The sequence below is a fragment of the Balaenoptera musculus genome, chromosome 16, assembly GCF_009873245.2.
Source record: "Balaenoptera musculus isolate JJ_BM4_2016_0621 chromosome 16, mBalMus1.pri.v3, whole genome shotgun sequence".
Lineage (NCBI taxonomy): Eukaryota > Metazoa > Chordata > Mammalia > Artiodactyla > Balaenopteridae > Balaenoptera > Balaenoptera musculus.
Genome location: NC_045800.1, coordinates 25,048,625 through 25,068,697, shown reverse-complemented (window position 1 = coordinate 25,068,697; position 20,073 = coordinate 25,048,625). Strand labels below are relative to the sequence as shown.

At 40.7% G+C, this 20,073-nt stretch overlaps 1 protein-coding gene across 5 annotated transcripts in view; it reads right to left on the bottom strand.

Annotated features, from left to right (window-relative positions):
- The window catches only part of CFAP43 (cilia and flagella associated protein 43), a 104,064-nt gene extending 85,024 nt beyond the window's left edge, over positions 1-19,040 (bottom strand). For all 5 annotated transcript variants that reach the window (XM_036829763.1, XM_036829765.1, XM_036829764.1 and 2 more), the window contains exons 1-5: positions 18,889-19,040; positions 17,246-17,499; positions 11,203-11,299; positions 5,439-5,606; positions 2,169-2,319 (exon numbers count right to left, since the gene is read on the bottom strand). In XM_036829763.1, coding sequence (XP_036685658.1) covers positions 2,169-2,319; positions 5,439-5,606; positions 11,203-11,299; positions 17,246-17,499; positions 18,889-18,953 — 735 coding nt within the window. In that variant the 5' untranslated portion in view covers positions 18,954-19,040. The remainder of the gene's footprint in view (positions 1-2,168; positions 2,320-5,438; positions 5,607-11,202; positions 11,300-17,245; positions 17,500-18,888) is intronic.
- Between the last annotated feature and the right edge of the window lie 1,033 nt (positions 19,041-20,073).

The following is a 20,073-nucleotide window of genomic DNA, read 5'->3' as shown; positions in this document are numbered from 1 at the left end:
GCCTATTTAAAGTCCTATCATGTGCCTTTTTAGTGTTAGCTATAAGAGAAATAAGGGGAGTACTTAATATTTGTAATTTTATAAAAATCCACATTTGTCAATTTTTAAGACCCTTAAATAAGTCAAGTCATTACTGGTTTCTTTGCCATTGGTACTGGGTCACAAGAAATTTCATTCAAAGGAAGAAATAGAATCAAGACATTTGAGATCTAAGTTTAGTTATGCTTTCACTCATTGTATAGACATTACTCAATGTTTTACCAATTTTTCTCACCTTATTTGTCTATAAGATGAAAGAAGTAAATACTGGGAAAGTTGATTTCTAATTTAAATGTAAAGTAAATGGCTTTAATAATATTCCCTGTATGATTTAGAGATGTCATACTTTAATATTAAATTTCTGTTTTCAGAAAAAGTTTAAAATACACTGTTACAAAAGTCCTAGGAAATAAAGATGTCTGTTTATTATGAGCACTTTTTAAAAACGGTAACTTCACATTTAATTATTTAAAGGAGGCATTTCATAGCATTTTTCAAATAACAAGAACAATTACTTGAATTTTATGTAGGATCCATCAAGTTGGCACAAAGGGTGAATGATGGGGGCTCCCACAGAAATTTGCTGCACATACACACTCACACACACACACACACACACGTTTGAGATGGTTGACAATGTGGGTTCTTTGGCATCAAAAGCTAAGCATAGAAACATTGTTTCAAGTTGTCAACCTTGATGGCTGATGTGTTTGTTTTTCCTTTGCTGCCCCACTGTGGCTGAGTGTGGTTGCATTTCCAAGGGTAAGACCTGTGCTATTAAAAGGAATTAGTTATTTTCTGTAATTTAAAAAAAGTGAGTAATTGTCATCCTTTAGAGGAAATACTAAGAGCATACAACCTTTTCCCTTGCTGGCCAGAGATTTTTTTGATAAACTACTTATCACATGGAACTATTTTAAACATCTATAGCTTAATTCTCTGCAGTGTTCAGAAACATTGGGGAAACTCTACTTCTGTTCTCCTGGGCTTGGAGCTTTCACACAAGCATTCACATAACGCGGGTTCCAGAGGCTCAGCGGAATCCAGCTCCTTACCTTCATCCCAAAGGCCCTGCATGTGTCACTCTCTGCTCCCTGCCTCGCTCTCGACCATCACGGCACCTCATTCCCCCTCACTTACTCTGCTCCAGCCACAGGGCTCTTTTCTCAGCTCCTCAAACACAGAGTTCTTTCCTTCCCCCAGGGCCTTTGCAGGCGCAGTTCCCTCTGCCTGAACACTCTTTACCCTGCTTACAGTTGGAGGAACGCCTCCTTGTCCTTCAGAGTCATCTCCCCAGAGGCCTTCCTTGAACAGCATGTTAATCTCTCCCTCAGCCCACGCCCACCTCTCATTTATCCTGTTGTAATAACTGTCACGTTTCGCAACGATTTGCTGTATCTCTTTACTTCTGGTGTTGGTGGCATTGCCGCTCTGTCTCCCTGGTAGAATGGAAGCTCCAAGAAGCAGGGTTATGCCTGGTTGGTCGCCATCCGACCCTGTTGCCTGAAACAGTGCCTGCTACCTATAAGGAGCCTGATAAGTATCTGTTGCATGAAAAAAAATGAGTAACTTGGCAAACTCCCTTATGAAGCTTTCTTCCACCGCTTTCCATGGCCTCATTTTCTCCTGGATTTGCTCCTGCTTCTGTGCCTGTTCCTCCTGAGGCTCCTCTTCTTCCTCCTGTCTCTTGGCTGACTCCTTCTTCTCCGGCTCTCTTCCCTGACACCCTCTCTCTCCTTTTCCTCACCCCCTATCCCCTGCCCACCGCCACGCTCCCACTGTCCTCTCTGGGGGAATGACTCTGACCACACACTGTGTCTCCGGCCCTGCCTTCTCCTCCCTGACACTAGGTCCAAGTTGACAGCTTCCACCTGGCATCTCCACCTGGAAGCTGCCCAGCACTCCAAAGTCAGTATGTCCAAAACTGAAATCACATCTGGGCCGCCTGTTTCAGTTAGCAAGGCCATCATCTTCCTAGTCACCCAAACTCAAAACTCCAGAGACTTCATCTCTCGTGGCCTCCAGGGCTAGCCTGAAATAAAAACCAGGAAGAGCCTCTCTATCCTGCACGTCTCATGGGATGGTCATGAACGCAAACAGGCAAACACGGAGAGCGGCCAGGTCGTTACCCTGAAAGTTTCGGCCTCTTCGCCCACTAGTCCGGCAATGGCTGACACGGGGAGCACAGGTCCGTAGATAGGATCTTTGGGCAACGACTGGGGAAAAACTACATCTGTTTCATTACAAAATGACCCATCTTCCATAGGCAGTTTTACTGACCTGTGGAAAAAAAGAGACATCAGAATAATCAGATTAACAGAAACGGATCATTGATGGAACTGCTGCATATCAGTGGTAAGCAAAATGGGAGGTGTTACAACTCATTAAAAAAACCTAGGAAAAACCAGATGAAACCAAATACTAGATTTAAAAATATATATCGTAAAAGTACAAGTAATAAACAGTCATAAATTAAGTATATTGGTATTTTTCAAAAAATTTTAAAGTTAATATGTAAAGCAGGAATTGTAAATTTGAACACTGACAGGGGTTAAGCAGGTGATGTGTGGCCAGGTAGGATTATGGCAGATGGGAAAGTGTTTTCCCTCCTGTGAGACAGTGGAAAATATGTATATAGGTCTCTTCCTAGTTTCCTGGCACAGAGTTCCTGAAACCCTTGTAAGTTCCTAAGTGATAAGAGCATTAGGAGCATCTTTTGTACTATTGAGGCGATTCTAGGTGGGCTCCTGGATGGCTCCTGAATGGGTGCTGGTCACCAGAAAGACCAAGCCATGACTAGAAGCTTGGAAGTTTCAGCCCCAACTCCCATCCTCCAGAGAGAGCAGAGGAGCTGGAAATGGAGCAAATAATTGATCATGCAACATAAGGAAGCCTCCATAAAATCACAATGGTAGGGAGCCTGGAGAGCTTCCAGGTTGGTGAACACATGCACTTGGGAGGGTGATGCAGCCCAACTCCATGGGACAGAAATTCCTTCATTCAAGACCCTCCAAGACCTCGCCCTACGTATCTCATCATTTAGCTGCTCATTTGTATCCTTTATCATATCCTTTAATAAACTAGTAAATGTAAGTAAGTGTTGCCCTGAGTTCTTTGAGCTGCTCTTGCAAATTAATGGAACCCAAGGAGGGGGTCATTGAAACCTCTAATCTATAGCCACTTAGTCAGAAGTACAGGTAACAACCTGGGCTGCAGCTAGCATCTGAAGCGGAAAGGGGAGGACAGTCTTGTAGGACTGAACCCTTAGCCTATGGAATCTGATTCTGTCTCTGGGTAGACAGCAACAGAATTGAGTTGAATGGTAAGACACCCAGCTGGTATTGAGGAGACTTGCTTGGTGCAGGGAAAAACCTCCTCCACAAATGTCAGAATTGAAGTGTTCACTGTAATAAAGGAGACTCATGGAGAAGAAAAACACAGTAGGGAAGAACTAGGCTTTTGCCTACATAGAGAAAGAAAATCTGAGTTTTTTTCTCTATATACACCCCCTAAAGCTGGCAGGCACCACTCAGTTCCAACCAGGAGGGTTTGCTGACTTGTGAGAACTTTGGTTCCAAAATTTCAAGAGAAAATCATAATCTGTATATTGATGAGAAAATTCTCAAATTTTAAATATTGGCAACACACATGGACCAAAAAAAAACATAAATGTAGGTTGTATTCAGCTACCTTTACAACCTCTAGTATCAAGAATTTATTTTCAGATTTGCCAAATATTTACTTTTAAACCACAACATGGCTATAAAAGTGAGTTTAGAGAATTCATGGCTTTATGTATTAAAGTCAAAATGTCTTTGGTTATGTTTTATGAATGATGAATAATTTTGAAAAATGATCACACAAAAAGTACTTACTACTCAAATGTAAGACTTAACTAAGTATTTTCAAATCCTACTTGTTTTCTGATCCAGGACAATCCACTCACTTTGCCTCCCACTTTATCTGCTTACAGAAAAATCACAACTCAACATTCAGAACTAAAGAAGAATATTCAAGGGAAGCAAAAGGAGAGAAAGATGTGATAAATTACTTGCCTGCCGTGGCAAGGATCTGATAGAGACATTACCCACTTTATAAAAAGGTACAGTGTTGTCAACTCTGCCTTGAGACAGATTTGGCTATTCAATGGGTTCTTGTAAAAATGAAATTGAGACATAAAGAATACTGAGGAGAAAGAAGTGCCTCTCTTAGGGTTCTCCATTCGAAAACTTCATTTACTAGCTTTACATTGCTCTTTAAGAAGGCAGTTTTTCAAAAACTGCAATTTCAAGGATGTGTATGTCCAACGTTTCCTTACTCTTTGACTTTGGGGAGTATGATGAGAATGGTCAGCTCAGGGGCACCTTGAGTCTTTGAATTCTTTTCAACAAAGGTACCATTATTATCAGCTATCACCAGGACATTGGTCATAGAACTTCTCTTTGACCCAGTTCTATTTAAACAGGCAATTCCATGACTTCACTACATGCAACTACCCTTTTGTTTACAGATAATGTGGCTGAAGGTATAAACTACACACTTCCCATATCTAAAAATTTCTTATTTTTGAGATTTCAATTGGGCATCAAAGTAATAGGAGCAAAAAGTGAAAACATGACCTTTAAAAAAAAAAAAAAAATATATATATATATATATATATATATATACACACATACACACACATACACACAATAGGCATGTTTTGAAATAGTAAGAGCAAATACAATTTTGGAAAATTAAACCATGTGGGAAAAGCTTGATATTTAAAACAAACTCAGTGGGAAATCAAAGCACAGAGAATACTTTCAAAATGCAAACAACCACTCCAAGGAAATTATATTGATATATGTAGAAAGAACGTTTTAAGTTAAGATGCACATATATACAGATGAACCCATTTGCAAGGCAGAAATAAAGACACAGATGCAGAGAACAAACGTATGGACGCCAAAGGGGGAAAGCAGGGGGGTGGGGTGATGGTGGTGGGATGAATTGCGAGATTGGGATTGACATATATACACTAATATGTATAAAACAGATAACTAATAAGAACCTGCTTAAAATAAATAAATAAATAAATAAGGAAGGAAAAAAAAAGAACCTTCTGTATAGCTCAGGGAACTCTACTCGATACTCTGTAATGACCTATATGGGAATAGAATCTAAAAAAGAGTGGATATATGTATATGTATAACTGATTCACTTTGCTGTACAGCAGAAACTAACGCAACATTGTAAATCAACTATACTCCAATAAAACTTAATTTAAAAATATTTAGAAAACAAACAAAAAAAAGGATGCATGTATAAAGCCACTTAATTCACCAAACTGATCCAATCACGTTACATGAATGCAAACAAAAATCCCCACTTTGTTGTGTTGTAATGAAGTCTCTTACTTTGCTTTGAGATAATGCTCCTGGTTACTTCTTTCGATTGTCCACACAGTCACTGCACTTGGACTTGACAAGCACAGCTGGTGCCAGTTCATGGGGTTAAAGGTCATCTGGCTCACATCTATACCGGGTTGTGATTTCTTGCACAAAATGACACCTGATTCCCAGTTCCTGAGAGGAAAATTGAGTTTGGTGAAAAATAATTCATTTGAATTTCATATCTTGAGAACATTTATCTAATTATTTGAAAACAATTTACATAAGTTGAGAATTTATGATATAATTTATTAATCTATGATCTTAATATCAAATTTATAAATAATTATGCTTATCATTATAGTGTGCCCTCCTAGGAAAGCAAAATAACTATTTTAAAATATTACTCTTCAATATGCTACTAAGGCTGTTTTATCCTCCTTATCAAATTTGGATTTGACCCGTTCAAATGTAGGAAATGGAATATATCATCACATTTGCTGAAAAGTAAGTGTAGGTACCTAAATCTCTTAGCACACATGAGTACTCCTCATAGATCGAGACGCACTGTACACACTGATGCCAGTAGATCGTTCACTGAGTTTTTAAAATCACAGTACTAGTACCTTAAAACAGACTAAATCATTTACCTATTTGAGAGAATATCTTGAATGCCTATCATGAGCAAGTTCCTTTGCTAGATGACATATACAGAAAAAAAATTAATGTGAGCTGTCTGGCTCCTGAATGGAGCCAGAACTCCATTCAGGGTTGTGATTTGCAAATTGGACCTAATAGGTGTGGAGCTCGCCTTGTCTATCAGCTCCCTGCTGCTTCCACCTCTTTCCATCCCCCTCACAAAGGTCCCATCCATCAATATCAACCATTCTCTTCCTGGTATCACCGGTTCCCTGGATTTTTTGACTTTCTGCCTCAGATGCCTGGGAAAACCCATCAACCCTGGATGGATACGACTGAAAGCCTGGGCAGTTGAGAGAAAAGAAGAAAGATCACAGGACTATGTGTGTCAGTGACATTATAAATTCGTGGTTACCACCCCCAGGGACCCTCTATACCACCGCCAATCCTACTGTGTTTCTCTGGTTGGTTTTCTCTCTTGTTCTCTAAAGTGCTGGTTTTTTTAATACTCTCCATTTTCCTGAAGCCTCAAACTCCTCCACCTCCTTCTTACTCTCAGTAAATGGCTTTGATTTCCACAAAGAAAACAGAGGCCATCAGCTGAGAATTCCTCCAAATTTCTGCTATCGAGTGTAATGACCCGCCAGGATGTGTATCATTCTTTCCCTCTCCTCTTCTGTTACAATGAAGGCGTATACTTCCTCCTGCCTAGGGCCAATTTCACCACCTGTGCTCTGGACCCTACAGGTCCTGACTTCTTAGGAATGTTAGTTTATCCATTATTCCTTCTCTTCGGCATCTTCAGACTCTCCCTCTCTCCTGACTCCTCCCATTCAGCACTTAAGTTAAGTGCTCATCTGTACTATCTTAAGAAAAAAAAAAAGCCCTCCCTCAGTCTCACCCTTCCACGTCTCTCTCCCTCCCTTCGAGCCAGACTTCCCGAGTGAGTGAGCTGTTCTAAACTCACAGCCTCCTCTTTCTCACTCCCACTCCTCATTCCAGGAAATCTGCATCCCATCACCACCATTCCATCAACATAGCTCTGTGTCTCCAAGATCCACTGACATCCACCTTCATCTCAAATCCAGCAGGCACTTCTCAGTCCTTGTCTAACTTCACTTCTGCAGGATTGGACTCCGCTCACCACAACTACCTTCTGGGATGACTCTTGGACTCTCTGTCACACAGCTCTTATGGGACACCCCATACCTGTCGGCCTCGCACTGTTTCTGGGACCTGGACCACCTGTTCTGCCTAGCTGACTCGATGGCTGTCCAGCAGTGTAGGCTTCAACTAACTTCACAGGCACACCTCATGCCTGCTCCACACGCCCAGGGCCATCCCAGGTTGCAATAAATCTGAAAGTGTGGTGGAGTTAATACCCTGGGCAGGGAAACTTTGATGGATAGGGTAACAGGAGTAGGTGGGTAAGTTCCCATATCTTCCTCTCCCTTCCCCAGCCCCCTGCATCACTGCCCAGGGACTGTCCATGTTCACAGTAGTCCATTACGGCCTCTCAGAAGACCACCCGCAGGACAGAGCTGCCAAGTGGTGCCCAGTAAAGTAATGCGCATTCACACTGGCTCTTCCCCTTCCCTGCCCCCTTTTCCAGCTTGCCTCCCACCTGGAACTTTACTCCCTCCTAAAGAAGTCGCTGGTGAGCTTCTGCCTCAGGCTCTGCTTTCTTTGGAATCCAGGCTGAGGCATATTCTGGAACCTCCATGCCTCTGTCCCTCCTTGCTCCATGACTGCTCCTTCTGCGTGTCCTATGAGATCTCGCTGCCTCTTTCAGTCCCTTTTATTGGTCTTCCTCTAGGTTCTGTCTGAGGTTCCTCTGTAGGTGCTCTAATCCACTTTTCGCACTTTGATTACTAATCTGATTTAACAACTCCCAAATGTTAATCTCCAGCCCTCTCTCCTGTGCTCTGGGTCTGGCTATCTAGGACAGTGACAAATTGTGTCTCTCAACATCTGTTCTCCATTTCTTCCTCTGAGTAACAGAACCCCTGGTTTTTAGCCAGGCGCATGTCACCCACAGTGAGGACCATATTTCCCAGCTTCCCTTGTAGCTTGATTTGACTTGTGACTAAGCTGGCCAGTGGGATCTAAGTGGCAGTGGTGTGTGCAGCTCCCAGGCTAGGCATTCCAACAAATGTTTGTGCCCTTCCCCTTATGCTTTTCCTTTCCACATGGCTCCCCAGAATACATGGCTGGTGCCCCACTTCAGACTAGAGATGAGGGCAACACGTTAGGAATGGGAGAACAACAGAATAGAGTGGAGAGGTCCCAGACACTGGGGAGCCACCAGACCAGCCATGGGCTACTCATACCCGGACTGCTGCATGGCAGGGAAAGAAACTTCAGTCTTGTTTAAGCCACCTCTTTAGGGTGATTTGGGTTTCTGTGACAGCAACTGAACCTAAATCCTAACTGATATATCAACTGCCAACTAGACATCCCCATTTCTTTATCTCAGGCACACTCAGCTGTCCCAACTCATCTTCCCCACTGCCTCATCCAACCTCCCTCCACCCATGCTCTCTATATCTTTCTGAAAAGCACCACAACGTCCTCAAGTTTCCCAAGTCACAACTCTGGGTAAAACCCTCAACTGTCCCTCTCCCTCAGCACCACGCCCAACATTCAGTCGGTCACCAAGCCTCATGGTGCTGCCTCCTAAACACCTCCCAAACATCTCCACTTTTCTCTGTCCCTATACTCACCACCCCAATCCATGCCACAACCATCTCTCATCTGGACCACCACAGCCTCCTAATTGATGTTCATGGCTTACTTCCCTCCAACATCCTTCCATGATGTGACTAGAAGGAGTCTCCTTACATGCAGATCTAATCATGTCACATCCCTGGTTAAAATCCTTAATAGGGGCTTCCCTGGTGGCGCAGTGGTTGAGAATCCGCCTGCCAATGCAGGCGACACGGGTTCAAGCCCTGGTCTGGGAAGATCCCACATGCCGCGGAGCAACTAGGCCCGTGAGCCACAACTACTGAGTCTGCGCGTCTGGAGCCTGTGCTCCGCAACAAGAGAGGCCGCGATAGTGAGAGGCCCGCGCACCGCGATGAAGAGTGGCCCCCGCTCGCCGCAACTAGAGAAAGCCCTCACACAGAAACGAAGACCTAACACAGCCAAAAATAAATAATTAACTAAAAAAAAAAAAAAGCAACTATACTCCAATTAAATAAATAAATTTTTTAAAAAAATCCTTAATAGTCTCCCAATGTCTCTAGGATAAAGGACGTGCCTACTAGCATGGCTTATACATAGGGTGAGGATCCTTCTGTATTAATTATTGATAACATACCCCTTTCACTCCCACAAGTGACCTGATTTGGATGGTAAACTACATGGTCACATATTTACAAGGCTGCTCGTGAGCTGGCCTCAGACTGTCCCTCTGGGCTTGCCTCTCATGGCTCATCTCTTGTTCTCATCATTATGATCTCTTAATTAAATCTGCAAACTCACCATATTTTCTGACCTCATGGCCTTTGCACATGCCTGTCCTCTGCTTAGAATCCTCTTCCTTTTCCTCTTCACAAAGCTGATTCCTACTCATCCTTTAAGTATTGCTATGGTTGAACTGCTTCCCCCACAATTCAAGGGTTGATGTCCTTACCCTCAGCATCTCAGAATGTGACCTTATTTGGAAGGAGGGTCTTTACTGAATTAAATGAAGCCATTTAGGGTGGCCCTACTCCAATATGACTAGTATCCTTATAAAAAGGGGAAATTAAGAGACAGATACACATACAAGGAGAACACCATGTGAACACGAAGACAGTTATTCACAATCTGGAACAGACTGTCCCTCACAGTCCTGAGCAGGAGCCAACCCTGCTGACAACTTGATCTCAGACTTCTGGCCTCCAGAACTGTGAGACAATAAATTTCTATGTTTAAGCCACTCAGTTTGTGGTACTTTGTTAATGGCAGCCCTAGCAAACCAATACAACCATCAACAGGTGAGTGGGTAAACAAACTGTGGTACATCCATACCATGGAATAGGAAGGAATGAACTATTGAAACACACAGTACATGAGAGAATTTCAAAATAATTGTGCTGCGTGGAAGAAGCCAGACCAAAAAAAAGAGTATATAATGTATGTGCAATTCTAGAGAATGCAAAGTAATCCAGAGTGTGAGTAAACACATCAGTGGTTCCCTGGGGGCGAGGGGCAGGGCAACGATGGTGTACAGGGATGTGTGGCAAGAGCCAGTAAGGAAGGGTCTGAAGAGCAAAGGGAAACTTTTGGAGCTGATGGATATATTCATTATCCTGATTATGGTGATGGTTTTATGGGTAAGTCAAAAGTTAGCAAGTTGTGTGTGTGTGTGTGTGTGTGTGTGTGTCTGTGTGTGTATATATATATATATATATATATATATGGGCAGTATATTATACGCCAGTCATACCTCAGTAAAGCTGTTTTTAAAAAAAGTAACTCTGCATAAACTAAATGTTGTTCTTGGAATCTAGATTATTACATTTTTTCCTGAGAAATGCTGGTATGTAAGGAGTGTCCTCAATCATTCGTGGAACATTCTGTATTTCCCCTTAATAAGACAAATTCCCCCCTGAAGCAGTTTATATTATGGATGGAAGAGTGAGTGCAGCTTTGAAGGTGGCCACATGAAGTGACCCAGCAAAGACCAGGCATGTGTCTTATTCACAAGTATTTCCTCTACAGCTGGAAAATGGGATATAATGTTCCATTCTCTGAACATATAATTGTTCCAATGTCCCTAAAAACAATTACTCAAACTGAGCTCTAATATAGAGACCATCTTAATTTCAACATTAGTGGAAAATATGAAAATAATTCAAAGGTATCAGTTGTTTTAAGAAAAGATGAAACTTTATGTACTTATCCATGTGTTCTTTACCTGACAGAGGAAATATTATAACAGGTTAACAAAAAGAGAAAGACGGTAATTAATCTCTTTTAGCTTTTGCACTGCCAATTTTCTGCCTGAAAGTAGTGACTGTATTAAACCTTATGATTAGGACTTTTATTTCTTCCATTTTTCCTTGTTCTGGATTTTTCATGTATATGTCTTTTGATACAATCCAGAAGGGCAAGATTAAAATGTGACCCAATGAAAGGAATTCTGCAGGAGGCTGCAACTTACCAGAGGGCCAGTTCAAATTCTGGGAGGGAGGAGTAACTAGCCAGGTAGGTGCCACAGTAACTGAACGAAAGTAAAGTGTAGTCCAGAAGAACATTGCCTAAAATACAAAATCCATTACAAGGATTTAATCATTATGTTCAGATTAACTATAGTCTTATAGTTTAATTTCCCTTATCTAATAATTTTTACATAATTCAAAAGCATTTGGCTCCTGGAATAAGAGATGTTTTGGTTGATTTCTAACACTATTAACAGAAAGCTATGAGCTAAGTTCAGATCCATGTTTAAAAGATTCTAGAGTGAATTAAGACCACAAGGTCACTCTCTCGAGTCTTCAGTACAAAACTGAGCATACTGCACCATGTATGTCCCCATTTGGCTTGAAACGGCCCAAGAACCATAAAATATTCCATAAATATATGAAACATGGTAATTAGAAAAATTATTCACACAACTTGAAAAACCCTGGGGAGTTGTAGTAATTCTACCTTACTTCCATATCTCTGACTCTTAGGCCATATCTGGCCCTTAGCTTAGTATCTTCCAGTTCTTGGAACAATTATAAAAGGTCTATTCTCATTTGTACCTACAGTTGAAGAAATGAAACGTGACATTAAAAGTCTTAGCAACGACGTGTTTTAAATGTGCATCATGAGGATGCTAAAACAGGGAAGTGTCGGCTTCTGACTCCTTGCATATGAGCCTCTGGTTTCCCCTCCTTTATCTGCTCTTCTTCAGTGTGGTTCCATAGATGCAAGCTTTGCCTTCTCCTATGTCTGTCTTTACATTCATGTCTTTGTATCAATTTTTACCCCCACCTTCAACAAAAAAGAATGCTATCAATTTCACTGCACTCTGCCTAGCAATTATGAGCTTCAAAAAAATTGTGACCTTGATAAGGAGAAAAACCTCATCTTGGTTTAAAAGATACTTTTTAAAGTGAATATTGAGATGGAAGAGTTTTTATGTTTTTGGTCGTTGGTAGTCTTGTGGTTTGGGCAAATTCCATTGTTCTAATGAATATCTGTCTTTTTTCTTATTGTTTCATAAATGCTCTGAAAATGTTTGGTCATCCTTGTTCCAAATATTTCCCTCAGTTTATTATTTGCCTGTTAATTTTTCATGTATTTTTGATGTTCATAAGATTTAAATTTGTATGTAATCAAAAACATGTCTTTCTATTTAAAATTTTATCCTTCGTGTGAAAAGTTCTTTCCCATCCTCAAATTATTTCAGTTTTCTACCACATTTTTTCTACTTTTCAATGGGTTTGTTGTTTATAATGAACTCTTATTTTTGTTTGATATATGTTTTGATGTACAGTATGACATGAGTACCTAACTTGATACTTTTGTTCTCATAGTTTTAATACCATTGTTGAATAATCCATATCATCTACTGTGTGTGTATGTGTAGGGGAGCATCTTCATCATATACTTAGCTGTATATATTCTAGAGTCTGTCCTTAGCCTTCAACTCTTCCATTGATGGAGTGATCCCTGCACCAATACAACACTCTACATGACTATAGCACCATAATGCTAAGAGGGCCCTCTGCCTTGGCATCAATCTCTTTCAAATTATTCCCATTCTCTACTTTTTGTTCTGGAAGAATAGTCATTTCATTTAAGTACTCTTGGCTCTCTAAAACATATGATAAACCTATGAATTATACTCTGTGAAGATATCAGAAATATTTTTATAATAACTGGACTCTCCATGCAGGGATATGCCTATGTTTAAATATTTTTTTATATCAGTGATTTTTGTAGTTTTCTTCATTAAGGTCAGTCACATTCCTTCTTTGGAGTATTCCTAAGTGTTTAAATCTTCTAACTGTATGGATATTTATTTTGAAACCAGCATCTTACTGAGCATTATTTTATTAGTCCTAGTACACTATTATGCATTAACTCCTTTCCCATAGGTATAATTTTTCAGTTTCATATTTTGTTGCATTGGCTAGAAACTACACGTTGGTTTTAATATTAGTGGTAACAACAGGCATCCTTGATGACTTAGTCCTAATTTTATTATAAATGCCTTTATAGTTTCATTATTCAATACTAATGTTGGCTATTGGTTTGAATTAACTTTCAATTGCTTGTACAGGGCTACAGCCAAATAATAAAGCTGGGGAAATTATTTTTAATTTTATTTTTTTATTTTTAATTTAAAAAAAATTTTATTGGAGTATAATTGCTTTACAATGTTGTGTTAGTTTCTGCTGTACAGCAAAGTGAATCAGTTATATGTAGACATACGTCCCCTTTTTCAGATTTCCTTCCCATTTAGGTCACCACAGTGCACTGAGCTCCCTGTGCTATACAGTAGGTTCTCATTAGTTATCTATTTTATACATAGTAGTGTATACGTGTCAATCCCAAACTCCAGTTCATCCCACCCCCACCCCCGCCTTGGTATCCATAAGTTTGTTCTCTACATCTGTGTCTCTATTTCTGTAAAGCTGTGGAAATTTGTTTTTAATTAATTAATTAATTAATTAATTAATTAATTAATTTATTTATCTATTGGCTGTGCCGTGTGGCATGTGGGATCTTTGTTCCCCGACCAGGGATTGAACCTGCACCCCTTGCATTGGAAGCATGGAGTCTTAACCACTGGACCGTCAGGGAAGTCCCTGCGGAAATTTTAAAGATGAAGGGTGGTTACGGTCCCTGTACAGGCATACTTTGGAGATATGGGTTTGGTTTCAAACCACCACAGTAATATGGCAATAAAGCGAGCAACAAATTTTTTTCGTTTCCCAGTGCATATAAAAGTCATATTTACACTATACTGTAGTCTATTAAGTGTGCAATATCATTATGTCTAAAAAAAAAATTTCCTTAATTTAAAAACATTTTATTACCAAAAGATGCTAAGCATCATCTCAGCCTTTAGTGAGTCATAATCTTTTTGCTGGTGGAGGGGCTTGCCGCCATGTTGATGGCTGCTGCCTGATGAGGGTGGTGATTGCTGAAGGTTGGGGTGGCTGTGGCTATTGATTAAAATAAGACAACAATGAAGTTTGCACATCAACTGACTCTTCCTTTCATGAACGATTTCCTTGTAGCACACAATGCTGTTTGATAGCATTTTACTCAGGGTAGAACTTCTTTCAAAATTAAAGTCAATCTTCTCAAACTCTGCCACTGTTTTATCAACTAAGTTTATGTAATATTCTAAACCTTTTCTTGTCATTTCAATAACCTCATAGCATCTTCACCAGGAATAGATTCCAACCCAAGAAGCCACTTTCTTTGCTCATCCGTAAGAAGAAACTCCTCATCTCTTCAAGTTTTACAATGAGATTGCAGCAATTCAGTCACATCTTCAGGCTCCACTTCTCATTCTAGTTCTCTTGCTATTTCCACCATATCTGCAATTACTTCCTCCACTAAAGTCTTGAACCCCTCAGTCATCCATCAGGGTTGGAATCAACTTCTTCCAAACTCCTGTTAATATTGATATTTTAACCTCTTTCAATGAATCACGAATGTTCTTAATGGCATCTAGAACGGTAAACCCTTTCCATAAGGTATTCAATTTACTTTGCCCAGATCCATCAGAAGAGTCAGTATCAATGGCAGTCTTACAAAATGTATTTCTTGAATAATAAGACTTGAAAGTTGAAATTACTCCTTGATCCATGGGGTGCAGAAGGGATGTTGCATTAGCAAGCCATGAAAACAACATTAATCTCATTGTACATCTCCACCAGAGCTCTTGGGTGACCAGGTGCATTGTCAATAAGCAGTAATATTTTGAAAGGAATCTTCTTTTCTAAGCAGTAGGTCTCAATAGTGAGCTTAAAATATTCAGTAAGCCATGTTGTAAACAGATAGGCTGTCATCCAGGATTTGTAGAGTACAGGCAGAGTAGATTTACCACAGTTCTTAAAGGCCCTAGGATTTTCAGAATAGTAAATGGGCATTGACTTCAACTTCAAGTCACAAGCTGCATTAGCCCCTAACAAGAGAGTCAGCCTGTCTTTCGAAGTTTTGAAACTAGGCATTGACTTCTCTTCTCTAGCTATAAAAGTCCTAGAAGGTATCTTCTTCCAATATAAGGCTGTTTCATCTACATCGAAAATCTGTTGCTTAGTGTAGCCACCTTTATTAATTATCTTAGCTAGATCTTCTAGATAACTTGCTGCAGCTTCTACATCAGCACTTGCTGCTTCACCTTACACTTTCATGTTATGGAGATGACTTCTTTCCTTAAACCTCATGAACCAACCTCTGGTAGCTTCAAACTTTTCTTCTGCAGCTTTCTCACCTCTCTCAGCCTTCACAGAATTAAAGCGAGTTAGGGCCTTGCTCTGGATTAGGTTTTGGCTTAAGGGAATATTGTGGCTGTTTGATCTGCTATCCAGACCACTAAAACTTTCTCCATATCAGCAATGAGACTGTTTTGCTTTCTTATCATTTGTGTGTTCACTGGAGTAGCACTCTGAATTTCCTTCAAGAACTTTTCCTTTGCATTCACCACTTGGCTAACGATTTGGTGCAAGAGGCCTAGCTTCCGGTCTATCTGGGCTTTTGACATGCCTTCTTCACTAAGCTTAATTATTTTTAGCTTTTGATTTCAAGAGAGATATGTGCGACTCTTCCTTTCACTTGAACACTTAGAGGCTATTGTAGGGTTATTAATGGGCCTAATTTCAATACTGTTGTGTCTCAAGGAACAGGGAGGCCTGAGGAGAGGCAGAGAGACAGGGAATGGCTGTTTGGTGGAACAGTCAGAACATATACAAAATTTAGAGATTAAGTTTGCCATCTTATTTGGGTGTAGTTTGTGGCACCCCAAAACAAATACAATAGTAACATCACAGATCGCTGATCACCAAAACAAATATAATAATAATGGGGAAAGTTTGAAAAATTGCAATAATTACCAAAATGTGACACAGCGACAAGAAGTGAGCAAATACTATTGTAAAAATGGTGTCAGTAGACTTGTTCAATGCAGGGTTGCCACAAACTTTCAATCTGTAAAAAATGCAGTATCTATGAAGCATAATAAAGCAAAGCACAATAGAACAAGATATGCCTGTAGACGGTGCCCAATGTATGAATGGGTTATGTTTTAAATGTTGTTTTAGTCTGTTAAGAACACAGACAAATTTCCCCACAAATAAAATGTTAAATTACAGTGAATATCCTTGGCATGATCCAAACACTTCTTTTATCATAAGCTACAGAACTGAGACCAGCCTCAAGCCTTCCTAAGCTTTCTGTCCAAGATGTGTTAAATGAGGGAATCGTTACATGGAGGCCCTAATATATGTGCAACAGCCCAGCCTGGGTCAGCTGTATCTATGAATGAGTCAATAATAATTTAAATGGTAGGAAACATTGATTGACATTGTATATATGACATATATATTATATATATACATATATATACATTTCATATATATATATATATGAAATGTATTATATAATTACATATGTTACACATAATTTCATTTATTATCACCACAGCCTTAACAGTAGATACCATTATCCCCATTTCATGGATAAGGAAATTGAGGCTCAGAGACTTATCTTTAGAAGTTATACAACATCCATTCGGTTAGATTTTCCATAAATCATAAGGAAAGAAAATACTGTTCTGAAAAAGGTTTACAAACAACATTTAGTGCTCTAATAGAGTGTTCTAGCCCAGTGCTTCTCAAGTTTAACGTGCGTATGAATCACCTAGGGAATCTGGTTAAAACACAGATTACAATTCAGTAGGTCCTGGATGAGAGCAGAGTTTCTGCATTTATAATGCATCCTAGGCAACGCAATGCTAATTGTAAGCAGACCACATATTAAGTAGCAAGGTTCTAGCCTACTTAATTAAATTCTAAGTGATCAGCCTGATTCCTTCCTTATAAATGTGTATTACCAAAAACAAAACCAATAAAAAACCCACCAAAACTGAAAAAACAATCCTTCAAAAAAAAAACAAACTTCATTTATAAGAGCTAGATCTGGTCACACCTTAAAACAAAATCCTTCAGTCATGGCAGAGGAAGGGTCTTGTAAGATACCTTTTAATTTGGTCCTTCTGGTTAATCCAGGAAAGTTGTATATGTAGATGAGGGGTCTCAGCCGCCGGTCAGAAAAAGCCACAACCTCATAAGGAACGTTAGTTGCCACGACACCCACAATTCCATTCATACACTGGAGTACAGTCTTTTTCTTGGTTTCAATATTAATAAATATTACGAAATTCCCACAAGGGTAGCAAATGGTGCTGTCGTTGACAAAATGAACATTCTGCCTGGGGAATCCTTGCACCCATCTTTGGGAAAAGACACATCAACATCAATAAAATACATTTCAAATACTTTTTCTTTCTTTCTTTTTTAAACAAAGAAAACAAAAGATCATCAAAATTTTTGAAACATATCTATTCTCTTTTCACCCCGTTTTTGCCCAAACACACAAGGTTGCTGTGAGACCAGTTTAAGCCCAGGCACTACAGAAACTTAAATGCCACCTAAAGTTCCACAGGTCTCAAGAACCTTCTTCAAAGAGCTTTTCCAGTGAAGCACAACCTCTGTTCAAACTTGAAAAAATCTCAGAAGAATTTCTGGGGTCTTGTATACTTGGAAAAGAAAAAGTAAAAACAACAGGGAGAGAAAAGAGCTTGATCCTAATTGAAAACAGGTTGCTTCCTGGTCCTCACCTTTAAAACTAGTTTTGATTTTTAAAATAAACGTTAAAAAAACAACTTTGAATAGGACTGCCTGCTTTATGGTTGTGAGCCCAGTAGGGAAATTGCTTCTTTACAAAGATGGAGCATGTGTAGCCATATTTTAGATCTAAAATGTAGAGATAAATGCAGAAAGTAAAAGGAATAAGTCAACATGAATGAAAAGATTAGAACACAAAAGTAACATATTTTTAAGTAAGGAGTGTTTGGTGAGTGTAAGCTAGACCAAGGAGAGAGAGACTGAGAAGAGGGGGAGACTCTACTTCTATTTAAATAGTAAAGATATGCTTAAAGATGGTGGAGAGGGCAAGAGAAAGACACTGGTTTGGAGAGAAGCTTCATGGAAATGGAGAGTACAGCCAGGACTGGTGGAGGTTGCTGTGTGAACATAGTGCAGGTAACACTCTAGAATGTGGAAGGAGAGCAATACTAACTTACACCTGGGCAGCGCTTTATGCTTTTCAAAGGCCAGTATAAGTGCAAACAAATCCAGAGTCGGTGGATAGGAGATAGAAGGAAGGGATTGATGGCCCTAACTTCGGGGAAAATCACCAAAGACCACTAGGATGGGAGGAGGGCTGTCATTGGGATGGGGGTGGGGAGTGGGGAATATATATGAAAGCAAAATGGATCACTGAAGGTAATAGTCAAAAAGAGGAGGCAGAAATGGAGAGTGGAGGAGAGCAGTACTGGGTAAGCCAGCGAGAGTTGGGGTCACAGAATAGTGAGGAACGGAGGGGGGGGGCGTGGAAAGAGCTGGAAATGTGGTCATTGACTAAGGGGACGAGGGGAATGGAGAGAAGTCACAGAGAAAGGAAGCCTGCAGGAAGGCGTTGCGGGTTGAAGGAAAAGAGGTCGAATTTGCGTGAAAGCAGGTCTACAGGGATGGGAGGAAGCGGAGGATAGGGAGAGGATGCAGTTCTGAGGGAAGAATTTCCACTAGACGAGTCAGTCGCGGGGCCGCGAACGCCGCACCTCACGGACAGGGACGCGCCGAGGGCGACGTTCTGGGCTTCATCTCGCTCCCGGTCTTGCGCCATGGGCCGTGTGTCTCTCAGCCGGGCCGGGGGCAGCAAACGCCGTACCCAGGCCCGTGTCTGCAACGGTTACACCGAGGCCCCTGGCTGCTGGGTGGGCGGTCTCCACTGTTTACACCGTATCCGGGAGACCGCAACCCCTGCGCCCATTGGCTCTGTCCTTTCGGCTGCTCCCTCTCGAGCCAAGTGGATTGGTGGAAGCGCTGACGGGCCTTGACCAATGGGAGAGCGTAGAACGAAGCGAGGGGCTGGCCCCAAGGTGGGGGCTGGAGTGGCCCACTACGGGGCATATAATTACAAAATTAATAAATATCAGTAGCAGACTTTAATATTGAGTGGTGACCGTGCCAGACGTCTTTCCAAGCGCGGTCAGATATTATTTCATTTAATATTCAAACCCCCCAATCAGCCCCATGTTATAGAAAAGGAAAACAGGATAAGAGAATTAATTTGTCCAAGGCTACAAAACTGAGTGGGACTTAAAGCCAGATCTAGTGTAAATCTAGAGCTTCAAGCCTTTAATTACTTATTACACACTCTAATGGACCCTCAACTATTTCAAGGAGGCAGAAAGCTTCTGGAAGTAACTGATCAAAAGGTCAGCAGTTTTTCCTTGCCTCTTCCCTTCCCTCTCATACACTCTCTTGCCCTCCCCTACTTTCCTTCTGCCCTACCCCCTCTCCAGTCCTCTCCTCTTCCCTTCTTTAGGTCTCTCCTTCCCATCTTGCCACCTTCTCTTCATTTCATTCACAAATATTTACCCAGTATTACTGTGCATTGTGCTAGCTGCTTGGAACAAAATAGTGAGCAAACCAGATACAGTGCCTTCCTTCATGGAACTTAGAAGAACTTCCTTCTTGGTGGGGCCCAGGGAGTGAGGGATAGACAGACATCCACTCCATTACACAAATGTAGGAATCACAGATTGAATTAAGAAGAAAAGGAACATGATATTACAGGGCTTATGTTGTGGTCCTCTCCTGGTTGGATGGGCAGTGTCAGAGCTGGTTTCTGTGTGCATGTGCTGTTTTCACTGAGATTTAAAGGATGAGGAGTGATTGCTGCGGGTAGAGGATGGGGAATGGGCAGAGAACAGTTTTCGTAAAGGAATTAAGGAAGGAAA